Here is a 13,948-nt window from a genome sequence, read left to right as displayed (position 1 = left end):
CTACACTCCAAAATTACTTCATTCGCTGTAAATTGCTTTGAGACATCCGGTGGTCGTGAAAGGCGCTGTAGTCTTTCTTTCCTTTTTAGATACCCTTACCCACCAAAATTCTATCAGGTCTCAGTCTTGAAAGCCCCAATTGTTCTAGCATCCACAGCCGTCACGTTAAAGCTGTGGTTGAACGTCAATAGCATATATGCAAGCGTACTGTAAGGGGGACGAAGCCCTGGTTCTTCAAATCAGTTGCCTGGCTTTTCTACCCAGGTACAGCAACACATGTAATATGAAACTTAACCACAGCATGCAGACAACATGGTCTTGGTTCATTCGGACGGTTCCACCAAACATAATATGCAGGGAATCTACACGGGGATTCTCCAGCGGGTCGAATGGCATAAATGGCCACGCACGCATTTTCTCCAAGGGTTTCCGCCGATCGTCTGCCGAAGGTACAGCAGGAAATCAGGAGAACGCCATGGAAATTATGGGCTGCATTTTAGCCTCGAGAGTTGGTGATGAAAAAGGGAATAAATTCACGGATAAGGCAACTTCACGTTGAGCAAAGAGTAGAACGAGGAGGCATGGGCTAAAACTCAATGTTCAATTTGGGACAGCAAGGCCCTCTTCATGTAAAGAGAGTGATCGATACTTGGAATGGTCTCCTGGGTGGGGAAAACAACAACAACAACTTGTATTTATAAAGCGCCTTTAATGTAGTAAAACGTCCCACGGTGCTGCACAGGAGTATTAAAAGACAAAAAATTTGACACCGAGCCACATAAGGAGAAATTAGGGCAGGTGACCAAAAGCTTGGTCAAAGAGGGAGGTTTTAAGGAGCGTCTTAAAGGAGGAGAGAGAGGTAGCGAGGCGGAGAGGTTTAGGGAGGGAATTCCAGAGCTTCGGGCCCAGGCAACAGAAGGCACGGCCACCAAAGGTTGAGTGATTATAATCAGGGATGCTCAAGAGGGCAAAATTAGAGGGGCACAGATATCTCGGGGGGTTGTGGGGCTGAAGGAGATTACAGAGATAGGGAGGGGTGAGACCATGGAGGGATTTGAAAACAAGGATGAGAATTTTGAAATCGAGGCGTTGCTTAACCGGGAGCCAGTGTAGGTCAGCGAGCACAGGGGTGATGGGTGAACGAGACTCAGTGCGAGTTAGCACATGGGCAGCTGAGTTTTGGATGACCTCTAGTTTACGTAGGGTGGAATGTGGGAGGCCGGCCAGGAGTGCGTTGGAATAGTCAAGTCTAGAGGTAACAAAGGCATGGATGAGGGTTTCAGCAGCGGATGAGCCGAGGCAAGGGCGGAGACGGGCGATGTTATGGAGGTGGAAATAGGCGGTCTTAGTCATGCTGTGGATGTGTGGTCGGAAGCTAATTTCGGAGTCAAGTATGACACCAAGGTTGCAAACAGTGTGGTTCAGCCTCAGACAGGTGTTAGGGAAAGGATGGAGTCAGTGGCTCGGGAACAGAGTTTGTGGTGGGAACCGAAAACAATGGCTTCGGTCTTCCCAATACTTAATTGGAGAACATTTCTGCTCATCCAGTCGGACAAGCAGTCTGACAATTTAGAGACCGTGGAGGGAAAGGAGGCAAAGACCTTGGTTTCTTTCATTGGAATGGCCTCCTTCTTCTGTCATGTGATAAAACAACAACAGGCGCTCCAGATTTACCGTTTAATATTTTATGTACCACTTACGGTCCACTTTTAGTCACTTACAAGGCTAAAGTTTACCGTGAACTGCGCAGAAAGCAGACATGAGCCAAACATTTCCCCGCGGCAAAAGCCACAAACTACAGCTGTGACACACAACAGTGGCAGACACCTACCTACGCTCCAGTCCATCTCCTCCACACTGTCGCCGTACAAGCCGTGCTTGCTTTTTCCTAAAAATTCCTGAGAAGCATATAGTGCCGTGTGGACGGGTATGAAGGACATGAAGAGCAGAAAAGGACGGTCCGAGCTTCTGTCGAGCAAAAACACACAAAAAAGAAACCCTCGTCAGGGAGGTTAAATTCAGTGTGCCCTGTGTAAAGGCGTACCAGACACGCTTAGTTATCCAAACTATTTGAGGGGCGGGCATGAGCTGGCACGCTGGTGCACCGTGCCATGGAGCCACCTCATTGATGGCAAATGGAGTGACCACCGGTCTTGTTTTCGGGCAGGTTGCCCGCCCATCGTCCCATTTAAAATTTAGTCGGGATTCAGGGAACAGGGAGAGGCATTCTGGAGAAGTCCACCGTGCGCGCACGTGGGTATGGCCTTCTGCCCACACACGGTGCAAATGACTCAACAAACAGTTTGAGGTTTGGCGCCAGGTACAAAGACCCCTGTGGAGTGAGCAGCTCCATTCATGTTTTTCTGATTCCGCTCTCACACAGCAGCAATGGAGGAGGGGGGAGGGGGGGTGTTCTGTGCACTACGGAACGTATGAAAACGACAGGCAGGTAAGCACCAGCTGGTTCATCAAGCCTGCCCCACACTCCTGATGCCTGGAACATCATGACTAGACATTTCCTATCCCTCGCAGCCATGTCATCTCTTGGAAGAGGCGAAGAGAATAAAGAAAAACCCAGGGCCGATAAAACAAAAACTCCTCTCCCAACCCCTCAGGCAACTGAAACCAGTCCAAGAGATCACATGGACCACGTGTATGTTAACTGTTAGTACATTTAAAATGCAAAGTCTTGCTCCTGTCTGGCGTTGGCCTGGACCAAGACTAATCATGGATGAAATGAGGTGCAAAACACCAGACACATGCAAATTAAATACTTTAAAAAAAAATACCAGAGACAAGTGAGCTACCGTCGGAAAGAGAAAAACGGGTTATACTTTGGGTGGGATCTCTTCATATGCAAGGAACTTTATTCGGGAAGGAAATGGAAGCGGACAGTACAAAAGGCAATTGGATGTGTTTCAAGAGAGAGAGAGAAGGGATTGAGTGATTAGTGAGAAAATGGGGCTGATCTATCAGAGAATGGGTTTATTGGGACAATTGGCTTTTTGCCGTGCCAGAAGATTCTGGGAGAGTAGTGGGGTGCAGAACGGGCAGTCGATCCACCGCTGAGGTTGAACTTCACCCGCTCCTCCGCTTACGCTTTTCTTCTTGCAAGGGAGGTGTGAAATAAACTAAATCAAGTGGATGGGCCAACTTGAGAACCTCTGATGCTCTTCCATACATGGCAGTCTAGAAAACTAGTAAAAGTGGACCTTTTACTAGCCTCAGAAAAACAGCCTTGAAAACAAAAACTCTGTGATATGTCATTACACAAAGTTTAACTACTTAAGCTGCAGCTATATCAAACCTTCCATCATTAGCATAATAGAATGCTCTGGGCTTTTTCCCTCGTTTCCTTTGGAAAAAGCTGCAGCTATTTTGCATGAGGCACTTGGCTTTAAGATGGTTTACCTACAGCTTTGCTACAGCTATACAAAGCCCTGGTTAGACTACACCTGGAGCACTGTGAGCAGTTCTGGGCACCACACCTTAGGAAGGATATATTGGCCTTGGAGGGAGTGCAGCGTAGGTTTACCAGAATGATACCCGGACTCCAAGGGTTAAATTACGAGGAGAGATTACACAAACTAGGGTTGTATTCCCTGGAATTTAGGTTAAGGGGTGATTTGATCGAAGGTTTCAAGATATTAAGGGGAACATAGTTTCTTTCTATCTACCCTATTTCCACTGATTGGTGTGTCTAGGAATAGGTGACACAACCTAAAAGTTAGAGCCAGGCCTTTCAGGAGTGAAGTTAGGAAAGACTTCTACATGCAAAGGGTGGCAGAAGTTTGGAATTCGGTTCTGCAAAAGGCAGTTGATCCTAGGTCAATTGTTAATTTAATTTAAAATCTGAGATTGATAAATTTTTGTTAACCAAAGGTATTGAGGGATATGGGGCAAAGGCTCATCACAGCCCCAGGACATCGCTGCAGGAGTTCCTCAGGGCAGTGTCCTAGGCCCAACCATCTTCAGCTGCTCCATCAATGACCTTCCCTCCATCATAAGATCAGATGTGGGGATATTCGGTGATTATTGCACAGTTCCATTCACAACTCCTCAGATAATGAAGCAGTCCATGCCCGCATGCAGCAAGATCTGGACAACATTCAGACTTGGGCTGATAAGTGGCAAGTAACATCCACGCCACTCAAGTGTCAGGCAATGACTATCTCCAACAAGAGAATGTCTAACCACCGCCCCATGACATTCAACGGCATTACCATCGCCGAATCCGCCACCATCAACATCCTGGGGGGTCACCATTGACCAGGAACTTAACTGGGCCAGTCACAAATACTGTGGCTATAAGAGCAGGTCAGAGGCTCTGTATTCTGTGGCGAGTGTCTCACCTCCTGACTCCCCAAAGCCTTTTCACCATCTACAAGGCACAAGTCAGGAGTGTGAGGGAATACTCTCCACTTGCGTGGATGAGTGCAGCTCCAACAACACTCAAGAAGCTCGATTCCATCCAGGACAAAGCAGCCCACTTGTTTGGCACTCCATCCACCACCTTAAACATTCACTCCCACCATGGCTGCAGTGTGTACCATCTACAAGATGCACTGCAGCAACTCGCCAAGGCTTCTTCGGCAGCACCTCCCAAACCCGCGACCTCTACCACCTAGAAGGACAAGGGCAGCAGGCGCATGGGAACACCACCACCTCCAAGTTCCCCTCCAAGTCACACACCATCTTGACTTGGAAATATATCACCGCTCCTTCATGGTCACTGGGCCAAAATCCTGGAACTCCCTCCCTCTTCTTCTCCTTCTTCTTAGGCAGTCCCTCGGAACCGAGGATGACTTGCTTCCACATTAAAAATGAGCTTGCAGGAGACTGATGAGTCCAATGTGGGACCTACAGTCTCTGTCACAGGTGGGGCAGACGGTGGTTGAAGGGGCGGGTGGGTGGGGTGTTTGGGTTGACGTGCGTTCCTTCCGCTGTTTGCGCTTGGCTTCCGCTTGCTCCCGGCGAAGAGACTCGAGGTGTTCGGCGCCTTCCCGGATGCTGCTCCTCCACTTTGTGCGGTCTTGGGCAGGGATTCCCAGGTGTCGATGGGGATGTTACACTTTTTCAAGGAGGCTTTGACGGTGTCCTTGAAACGTTTCCTCTGCCCACCTGGGGCTCTTTTGCCGTGCTGGAGCTCCGAGTAGAGCGCTTGTTTTGGGAGTCTCGTATCGGGCATGCGGGCAATGTGACCCGTCCATCGGAGCTGATTGAGCGTGGTCAGAGCTTCGATGCTGGGGATGTTGGCCTGAGCAAGAACACTGACGTTGGTGCGCCTGTCCTGCCAATGGATTTGCAGGATCTTGCGGAGGCAGCGTCTTGCAGCATCTAACAGCACTGTGGGAGCACCTTCACCACACGGACTGCAGCAGTTCAAGAAGGCGGCTCACCACCACCTTCTCAAGGGGCAATTAGGGATGGGCAATAAATGCTGGCTTTGCCAGCGACGCCCACGTCCCAGGAACGAAAAACAAAAGTGGGCATATGGAGTTAGGTCACAGATCAGTCATGATGTAATTGTATGGTGGAACAAGCTCGAGGGGCTAAATGGCCTACTCCTGTTCCTATGTTATACGGTTGTCAGATACCTGAAGGCACTACTCTCTCCCCCCGCTACTATGACCGGAAAGCCCTGCAGCGGGGAGTCAAAACTGCCCAACGCATTACCGGCACCCGGCTACTGACCATAGAGCACATATACCAGAAACGCTGTTTACGGAGGTCACGGTCCATCATCAAAGACCCTACCCACCTCAGCCACAGTCTGTTCGCCCTCCTACCATCTGGGAGACGCTACAGATGCATTCGCACCCGTACGACCAGATTTAGGAACAGCTTCTTTCCCAGGGCTGTCATCCTACTGAACTCCACAAATAAACTCTAAAGCCTGCACATCTGCCAATGCACTTTATTATGTTTATGTTAATGTATTACAAGCCAAATGAATGTTGAATGTTTAAATGTCTTAATCTAAATGTACACTCTCGGGAGCCGCAAGCCTACATTTCGTTGTACTGCACTTGTGCACTAACAATGACAATAAAGTTGATTATGATTATGATAGAAGTGATCATCTCCCTCCTCCCCTCCCAAAAGAACAAACTTGTATTTATACGACGCCATTCATGACCTCAGGACATCCCATAGCGCTTTGCAGCCAATGAATTACTTTTGAAGTGCAGTCATGGTTGTAGGCAAACGCAGCAGCCAATCTCCGCACAGCACGGCCCCACAAACAGCAATGAGATCATGGCCAGATAATCTGTTTTAGTGGTGACTGGTCAGAATACCAGGAACATCCCTGCTCTTTTTGGAATACTGCAGAAAGCTGACGGCGTCTCAGTTTAATCTCTCATCAGAGTCCACTTTGGCTCGTTCTCTCGCTCTCTCTCTGTCCCATTCTTGCTGGAACTCTCTCCTCTTTCCTCACTGTTCTCCCCTGCTGCCCCACCTTTTAGTTCACGCCGACAAGCTCCCTCGCCTCAGCTCATGCTGGCGCATCCCTCCACCCCAATATTTATCCCTCAATCAACACCCCTAAAAAAATAAATGCCATTGCTGTTTGTGGGATCCTTGCTGTGCGCAAAATAGATGCATTACAACAGTGACTGCACTTCGAAAAAGTACTTCATTGGCTGTAAAGTGCTTGGGGATGTCCTGAGGTCATGAAAGGCGCTGTAGAAATGGCCGTCTTTCTTTATTCCTTTCACCTGCTGCTTTCGTCGGGGTTGGAGGGGATGGGGTCGGGATGGAGCTCTGCAGCGAGTGGGAATTCCAATCTCACGAAACTGGCATTGAAATTTTCACTCACGGCAGCGTTCCATCTCCCAAGGCTGCAGCACCATCAACAACAACAGCGTGTATTTATATAGCGCCTTTAACATAGTAAAACGTCCCAAGGCGCTGCACAGGAGTATTTTAAGACAAAAAATTTGACACTGATCCACATAAGGATAAATTAGGGCAGGCGACCAAAAGCTTGGTCAAAGAGGTAGGTTTTAAGGAGCGTCTTAAAGGAGGAAAGAGAGGTAGCGAGGCGGAGAGGTTTAGGGAGGGAATTCCAGAGCTTAGGGCCCAGGCAACAGAAGGCACGGCCACCAAAGGTTGAGCGATTATAATCAGGGATGCTCAAGAGGGCAGAATTAGAGGAGCGCAGATATCTCGGGGGGTTGTGGGGCTGAAGGAGATTACAGAGATAGGAAGGGGTGAGGCCATGGAGGGATTTGAAAACAAGGATGAGAATTTTGAAATTGAGGCACTGCTTAACCAGGAGCCAATGTAGGTCAGCGAGCACAGGGGTGATGGGCGAGCGGGACTTGGTGCGAGTTGTGACACGGGCAGCCAAGTTTTGGATGACCTCAAGTAGGGTGGAATGTGGGAGGCCAGCCAGGAGCGCGTCCATCGATGTCGATGGGCAGACTAGGTGTGTGGTGATTTCCCACTGCAAATTTGGACTTCAAATGACAACAACTTACACTTGTAGAACACTTCTGTCAGCCGTGCCTCAGTGGGCAGCACCCTCGCCTCCGAGTTAGAAGGTTGTGGGTTCAAGTCCCACCCCAGAGACTTGAGCACAAAAATGTAGGCTGAAACTCCCAGTGCAGTACTGAGGGAATGCTGCGCTGTCAGAGGTGCCGTCTTTTGGATGAGACGTTAAACCGAGGCCCTGTCTGCCCTCTCAGGTGGACTAAAAGATCCCAGGGCACTATTTCTAAGAAGAGCAGGGGCGTTATCCCCGGTGTCCTGGGACCAATATTTATCCGTCAATCAACATTACTAAAATAAAACAAATTATCTGGTCATTGTCACATTGTTGTTTATGGGAGCTTGCTGTGCGCAAATTGGCTGCCGCGTTTCCTACATTCCAACAATGACTACGCTTCAAAAAAGTACTTCATTGGCTTTGGGACGTTCGGTGGTCATGAAAGGCGCTACAGAAAAGCAAGTCTTTCCTTCTTCTACCAAAGTGGAATGTTCTCTGAGGATTCGCAGGGGACAGACCAGACACCGAGTAGGAGTTGGGAGAGGAGACGACTGTTGGTATGATCAAAGAGGTAGGTTTTGAAAGGGAGGAGATGCAGCGAGGCCGAAAAGTTTAGGAAGAGAATTTCAGAGTGTGCTGAAGGCTCTAGACCGGTTTTGGGGCGGGGGGTGGGGGGGGCGGTAGGGGGGAGAAAGAGCTCAAAACGACACACTGGACCAGGGTCAAAAGGAGCAGAGGATGCTGGAGAAGATTGCAAAGTAGAGGTGGAACGGAGGTAGAGATCAGCTCTGCACACAGTCCGTTAGTGGGCTGCCTCTGTCATTGGCCAGGAAATGGCACAAGGCATGGAGAAAGGAAGCAAGCTAAACTCTGTAGAGAAAGTGGAGGGCTGATCCGATAAGAGGTCTTTAGATTATGAAATAGTTTGATAGGGTAGACATGGAGAAGATGTTTCCACTTGTGGGGAAGACCAGAACTAGGAGCCATAAGTATAAGATAATAAGAACATAAGAACATAAGAAATAGGAGCAGGAGTAGGCCAATCGGCCCCTCGAGCCTGCTCCGCCATTCAATAAGATCATAGCTGATCTGATCCTAACCGCCAATCCACTATCACAGAACCATCTCCTGAATCTAACAGAATTAGACACATAAAATAGGAGCAGGATCAGGCTACACGGCCCCTGGGCCCGCTCCGCTACCCACAGGGCCATGACCGATCCGAACCTAGACTCATGTCCAAATTCCTGCCCGCTCCCCGTAACCCTTAATTCCCTTTACTTCTAGGAAACTGTCTATTTCTGTTTTAAATTTATGTAATGATGTAGCTTCTACAGCTTTTTGGGGCAGCATATTCCATGGACCTACCACCCTCTGAGTGAAGTAGTTCCTCCTCATCTCAGTTTTGAAAGAGCAGCCCCTTATTCTAAGATTATGCCCCCTAGTTCTAGTTTCACCCATCATCGGGAACATCTTCCCCGCATCCACCCGATCCGACCCCTTCACAATCTTATATGTTTCAATAAGATCGCCTCTCATTCTTCTGAACTCCAATGAGTAGAGTCCCAATCTACTCAACCTCTCCTCATATGTCCATCCCCTCATCCCCGGGATTAACCGAGTGAACCTTCTTTGTACTGACTCGAGAGCAAGTATGTCCTTTCTTAAGTATGGACACCAAAACTGTACGCAGTATTTCAGGTGCGGCCTCACCAATACCTTGTACAACTGAAGCAATACCTCCCTATTTTTATATTCTATCCCCCTAGCAATGAAAGCCAACATTCCATTGGCCTTCTTAATCACTTGCTGCACCTGCATACTAACCTTTTGAGTTTCGTGCACCAGGACCCCCAGATCCCTTTGTACTTCAGTACTTTCCAGTTTCTTGCCATTAATCACTTATAAATCCAATAGGGAATTCAGGAGAAACTTCTTTACCCAGAGAGTGGGGAGAATGTGGAACTTGCTACCACAGGGAGTGGTTGAGGGGAATAGTATAGATGCATTTAAGGGGAAGCTAGATAAGCACATGAGGGAGAAAGGAATAGGAGGATATGCTGTTAGCGTGAGATGAAGAGGTGTGGGAGGAGGCTCGTGGAGCATAAACACCGGCACGGAGCAGTTGGGCCGAAAGGCCCGTTTCTGTGCTGTGCATTCTATGTAAAATAAAAATTTAAGAACATAAGAAACAGGAGCAGGAGTTGGCCAATCGGCCCGTCGAGCCTGCTCCACCATTCAATAAGATCATGGTTGATCCAATCTTGGCATCAACACCACTTTCCCGCTCTCTCCCCATACCCCTTGACTCCCCTGTAGTTCAAATGTCTGTCAATCTCCGCCTTGAATATATTCACTGACTCCGCCTCCACAGCTCTCCGGGGCAGAGAATTCCAAAGATTCACGACCCTCAGAGAAGAAATTCCTCCTCATCTCCTTAAATGGGCGACCCCTTATTCTGAAACTATGCCCCCTAGTTCTAGATACCCCCACTAGGGGAAACATCCTCTCAGCATCCACCCTGTCAATCCTCCTCAGAATCTTATATGTTTCAATAAGATCCCCTCTCAGTCTTCTAAACTCCAATGAGTATAGGCCCAACCTGCTCAACCTTTCATCAGACGTCAACCCCTTCATCCCAGGAATCAACCTAGTGAACCTTCTGTGCACTGCCTCCAATGCAAGTATATCCTTCCTTAAATATGGAGACCACAACTGTAAAGTTGCATCAAAACTTCCCTACTTTTATACTCCGTACCCCTTAAGCTACAGTTATATAAATCAAAACATGATGATGGACATTTGGGACTTCTAAAAAAAGGTCATTGATTCCCAATAAAAGGATGGAGGAGTAACCAAATCAGTGTGAGCAAAACAAATTGACAGCCACAACTCAAGTGACAAGGTAGGTGAAGCACCCTTAGCTATTGATGTTAAAGCAGCTTCTTCAAACTACCAGTCAATTTATCTCCTCCAGACCAGTTTCCTCTCCTTTTACTATTCCCCTTCTCAAGATCAGCGCTCAAAGAAGATGATTATAAAATATTCAACAGAAATTATAATTCACATTTTTATTTCCAAAAGCGACACTGACTGCAATCTGTCCACTCAACAGAAAAAAAACTGGTCTTGGGCTCAACAGCTCGTCTGTCTGGAGTTATCTAATCTCAACTAGGCCAGCTACAATTGGCAAGTGTCCCAAGGTAAGAAGAAAGATTTGCATTTATATAGCGCCTTTCACAACCTCAGGATGTTCCAAAGTGCTGCAGCCAATGAAGGACTTTTTGAAGTGTAGTCACTGTTGTAATGCAGGAAACGTGGCAGCCAGTTTGCGCACAGCAAGCTCCCACAAACAGCAATGTGCTGTTTTTTTTTAGTGATGTTAGTTGAAGGAGAAATATAGGCCAGGACACCAGGGAGAACGCCCCTACTCCTCTTCAAAATAGTTCATGGGGTCTTTTACGTGCATCTGAGGAGGCTAGACGGGGCCTCGGTTTAACATCACATCATGTAGCACACTCTCAATAGTACACTGTAGTGTCAACCTGGAATTTATGCTCGGGTCTTTGGCGTGGGACTTGAACCCACAAACCTACTGACTCAGAGGCGCGAGCGCTTCCGGGGTACAGAGAAAGGGAAAGAGAGAGAAAAAAATCCGTCACGATTCTGTTTTCCTGACTGACTGCTGCAAAGTGCACATTTGTTGATGTTGGGGGAGGAAAGGGTAAAGGTCGACTGTGATGCCTTTCACGGTCAAGTAACTGGACCACGATCACTGTCCAGGGCCGTACACAAAGACTCACTAGCTGGACAAGGCACTAGAGGGTTGGCCTCTTGCATTGTTCCATAGAAGCTCACCGTAAACTCGAGGAACAGCACCTCATCTTCTGATTAGGCACTTTACAGCCTTCCGGACTCAATATCGAGTTCAACAATTTCAGATCATAACCTCGGCCCCTATTACATTTTTACTTATATTTTTTATCCACACCTTTGTTTTGGTTTTTCCCTCCCCCCCCATTCCTTTCTTTTCGCCCTCCCACATGGCAGCTGTCTCCCATTCTGCCAGCGCATTTCACACCTAATCTAGAGCCGTCTTTTGTCTCCACCAGTCCTATCACCATCTCGTCTCATTTTGAATACCTCTTAATGTCTCTTCTCTTTTGTTCCCTCCCAGCCTGGCCTCTTAATCTATTTCATTCCCTGTGCCTCTTTAGTCTTGATAAAGGGTTTTGACCCGAAACGTCGACTCTAATTTCTCTCCACGGATGTTGCCTGGCCTGCTGAGTTTTTCCAGCATTTTCTGTTGTTATTTCGGATTTCCAGCATCTGCAGTATTTTGCTATCGTACTAGAGGGTTACTGCCGTCCAAGGAACCGGACCCCAGCGAAAGGCGGAGCATTCAGGAGAAATCTTGGAACATAAAATGCCCCATCATAGCCAATCTAATAGCTATAGTCAGAGATTACGAGGTACAGTATACTTTGTGTAGCAGTCATTTACATTACCATAATCAGAGAGCACCGAAGGCGTGTGCCTCTGTGGTTTGGAGAGCCTTATTCTACAGATGCAGAAGCCTGGCAGTTGCTGGTTACACTGTTCACAGCACCATCAGTCTTACATCACCAACCCTTGCATGCAAGGAAAAGAACTGAATGTGCTGGAAACACACAGCAAGGCTGTCAGTCAGCCTCGGAAATGAGAAAGGGAAGGCTAAAGTTTTGAGTTAGGACCCTTTGTACAATTGACTGAAACAGAGAAGCGGGGGGGGGGGGCAACAGGGAGAGGGAAGAAAGTTAGAGAAAGATAGAGAGTGAAGGGATTATGGTTCCTCAGGTGTTGTTGTTTCGAATGACGGGAAAAGCTTATAATGGGATGTCTCTTTTGGCTCTCCATTCAATGGCCTCCTGAGCTGGCGAGTGGAGAAATGAGGTGCCTCCCGCAACAGATCTCAGTGGGCAGGTTGATGTGATGTGATCCATGGTCTGGGACTCATGGTCACAGTCGCTCTTCCGGCCGTCCCTCCTCTTCCACTTGTCGAGCAGGTGGCCGCATCGTCCGTGCCGTGTGTGGATTGGGTTGAGCGCTGTCCACCGTCCTCGAGGGAGGTTGAAGCCAGGGACCTCTGCTGTTGGCTCACTGATGAGGTGTTGGTTCTTTATGTTGCAGGCGTCCCACGATTCCGTCCATCCGGATAGCGGGTCGATACCAATGGCGTGAATATTGGCTGCTGTTTCCCAGAATGGCCGGCGTGAGTTTAAGCGCTTTCATGATGAGTTTTTCAAGTCTTTGTGAATGGGAAGGTCAATGTTGCTCATGATTTTTTCCATCTCACGGAGCATGGCGGCATTGCGGTGAATGGCAGGCGGGGCAATGTGGGACAGCACCGGGAGCCACTGTAACGTCAGAGAGCATGATGGATTGCTTGTCTGCTATGTGCAGAAGCTTCTTGTCACAAGGATACGAGGAAACACCGAGACTTCAAAGCAAAATTTGTATCGGAGAGCTGAGACTTCAAAGCAAATAGGTGTGGAAACCACATACAACAACAATGGCCCTGACGATTAGCAGAGGCAACAGTGTCAACAAACCCAGGGCTGTGGTGAAGTAATGGGGGAGAAAGTGAGTATAGCCCTGTTTGGGGCGCCAGCCTCGCCAGGGCACGGAAACATTCGCGCCCCCGCACCGGAAATTGAGTGGTTGCGCCCCAAAGGGAAGCGCGGCACTACTGGAGGCGCCCTGCATCCCTCTTGGGGCGCTGCGAGTGAATATCGTGGCGCAACGTGCCGCAGCGTGTTGCGCTGCGGTATTGCAGGCCTTCCTCCCCTTCTTAAAGGGGAAGGGCCTTGTGCAGTGCGATCTGGGGCCCAGCTGGGCCCCCGAGGATCGGGAGAGCTGGCAAAAGACCCCGGCACTGAGGAGAAGTGCCGGGTTCTTGGAGCGCAGCCGGCACTCTGAGGGGGGGGGGGGGGGGGGGGTTCAGGAGGCCGGGGACGGGAGCGCAGGCAGGTGCACAACAAAAAAATGGCCACCCCGCACCTCGCCTTTAATTTGCGCCTCCCCGGCCGCAGGTACGCCACCCTGACCCTGTCGGACATAGCGTCCGGCGGTAAATCAGGGGGCGCTGCCGAATATCGCAGCCGGGGCGTCAGCGGGGCGCTGCGCACACCGGTGATGTCATCGGCAGCGGTGCAGCGCTAACGGTTAGCGCCACCACTAACGTCCCGCAGAATTTAGCGGGAGGCGTGGGCAGTGCCGCGCCCGGGCGCGAGTTGGCTTGCGACCCACTTAGCACCCTCTTAAGGCGCTAACGGGTGGCGCAACCAACTGAATTTCTCCCCCAATGTCTTTAAATCAACACTACCCAAATAGATTGGACAAAACGAGGACTACAGAAGACTTTAATCTGTCCCTTTCTTAATCGGAGCTTGTTTGATGTAGACATGAAAGCAGAGA

At 49.0% G+C, this 13,948-nt stretch overlaps 1 protein-coding gene across 1 annotated transcript in view; it reads right to left on the bottom strand.

Moving 5' to 3' along the window:
- The window catches only part of sts (steroid sulfatase (microsomal), isozyme S), a 100,554-nt gene that overhangs the window by 41,217 nt on the left and 45,389 nt on the right, over window positions 1-13,948 (bottom strand). Inside the window, exon 6 of the mRNA XM_085999659.1 lies at window positions 1,832-1,968. Coding sequence (XP_085855785.1) covers window positions 1,832-1,968 — 137 coding nt within the window. The remainder of the gene's footprint in view (window positions 1-1,831; window positions 1,969-13,948) is intronic.

This window comes from Somniosus microcephalus, chromosome 10 (assembly GCF_052327205.1).
Source record: "Somniosus microcephalus isolate GS21.2 chromosome 10, FLI_Smic_1.0, whole genome shotgun sequence".
Classification (NCBI taxonomy): domain Eukaryota; kingdom Metazoa; phylum Chordata; class Chondrichthyes; order Squaliformes; family Somniosidae; genus Somniosus; species Somniosus microcephalus.
This window is presented reverse-complemented; position numbering and strand designations above follow the sequence as displayed.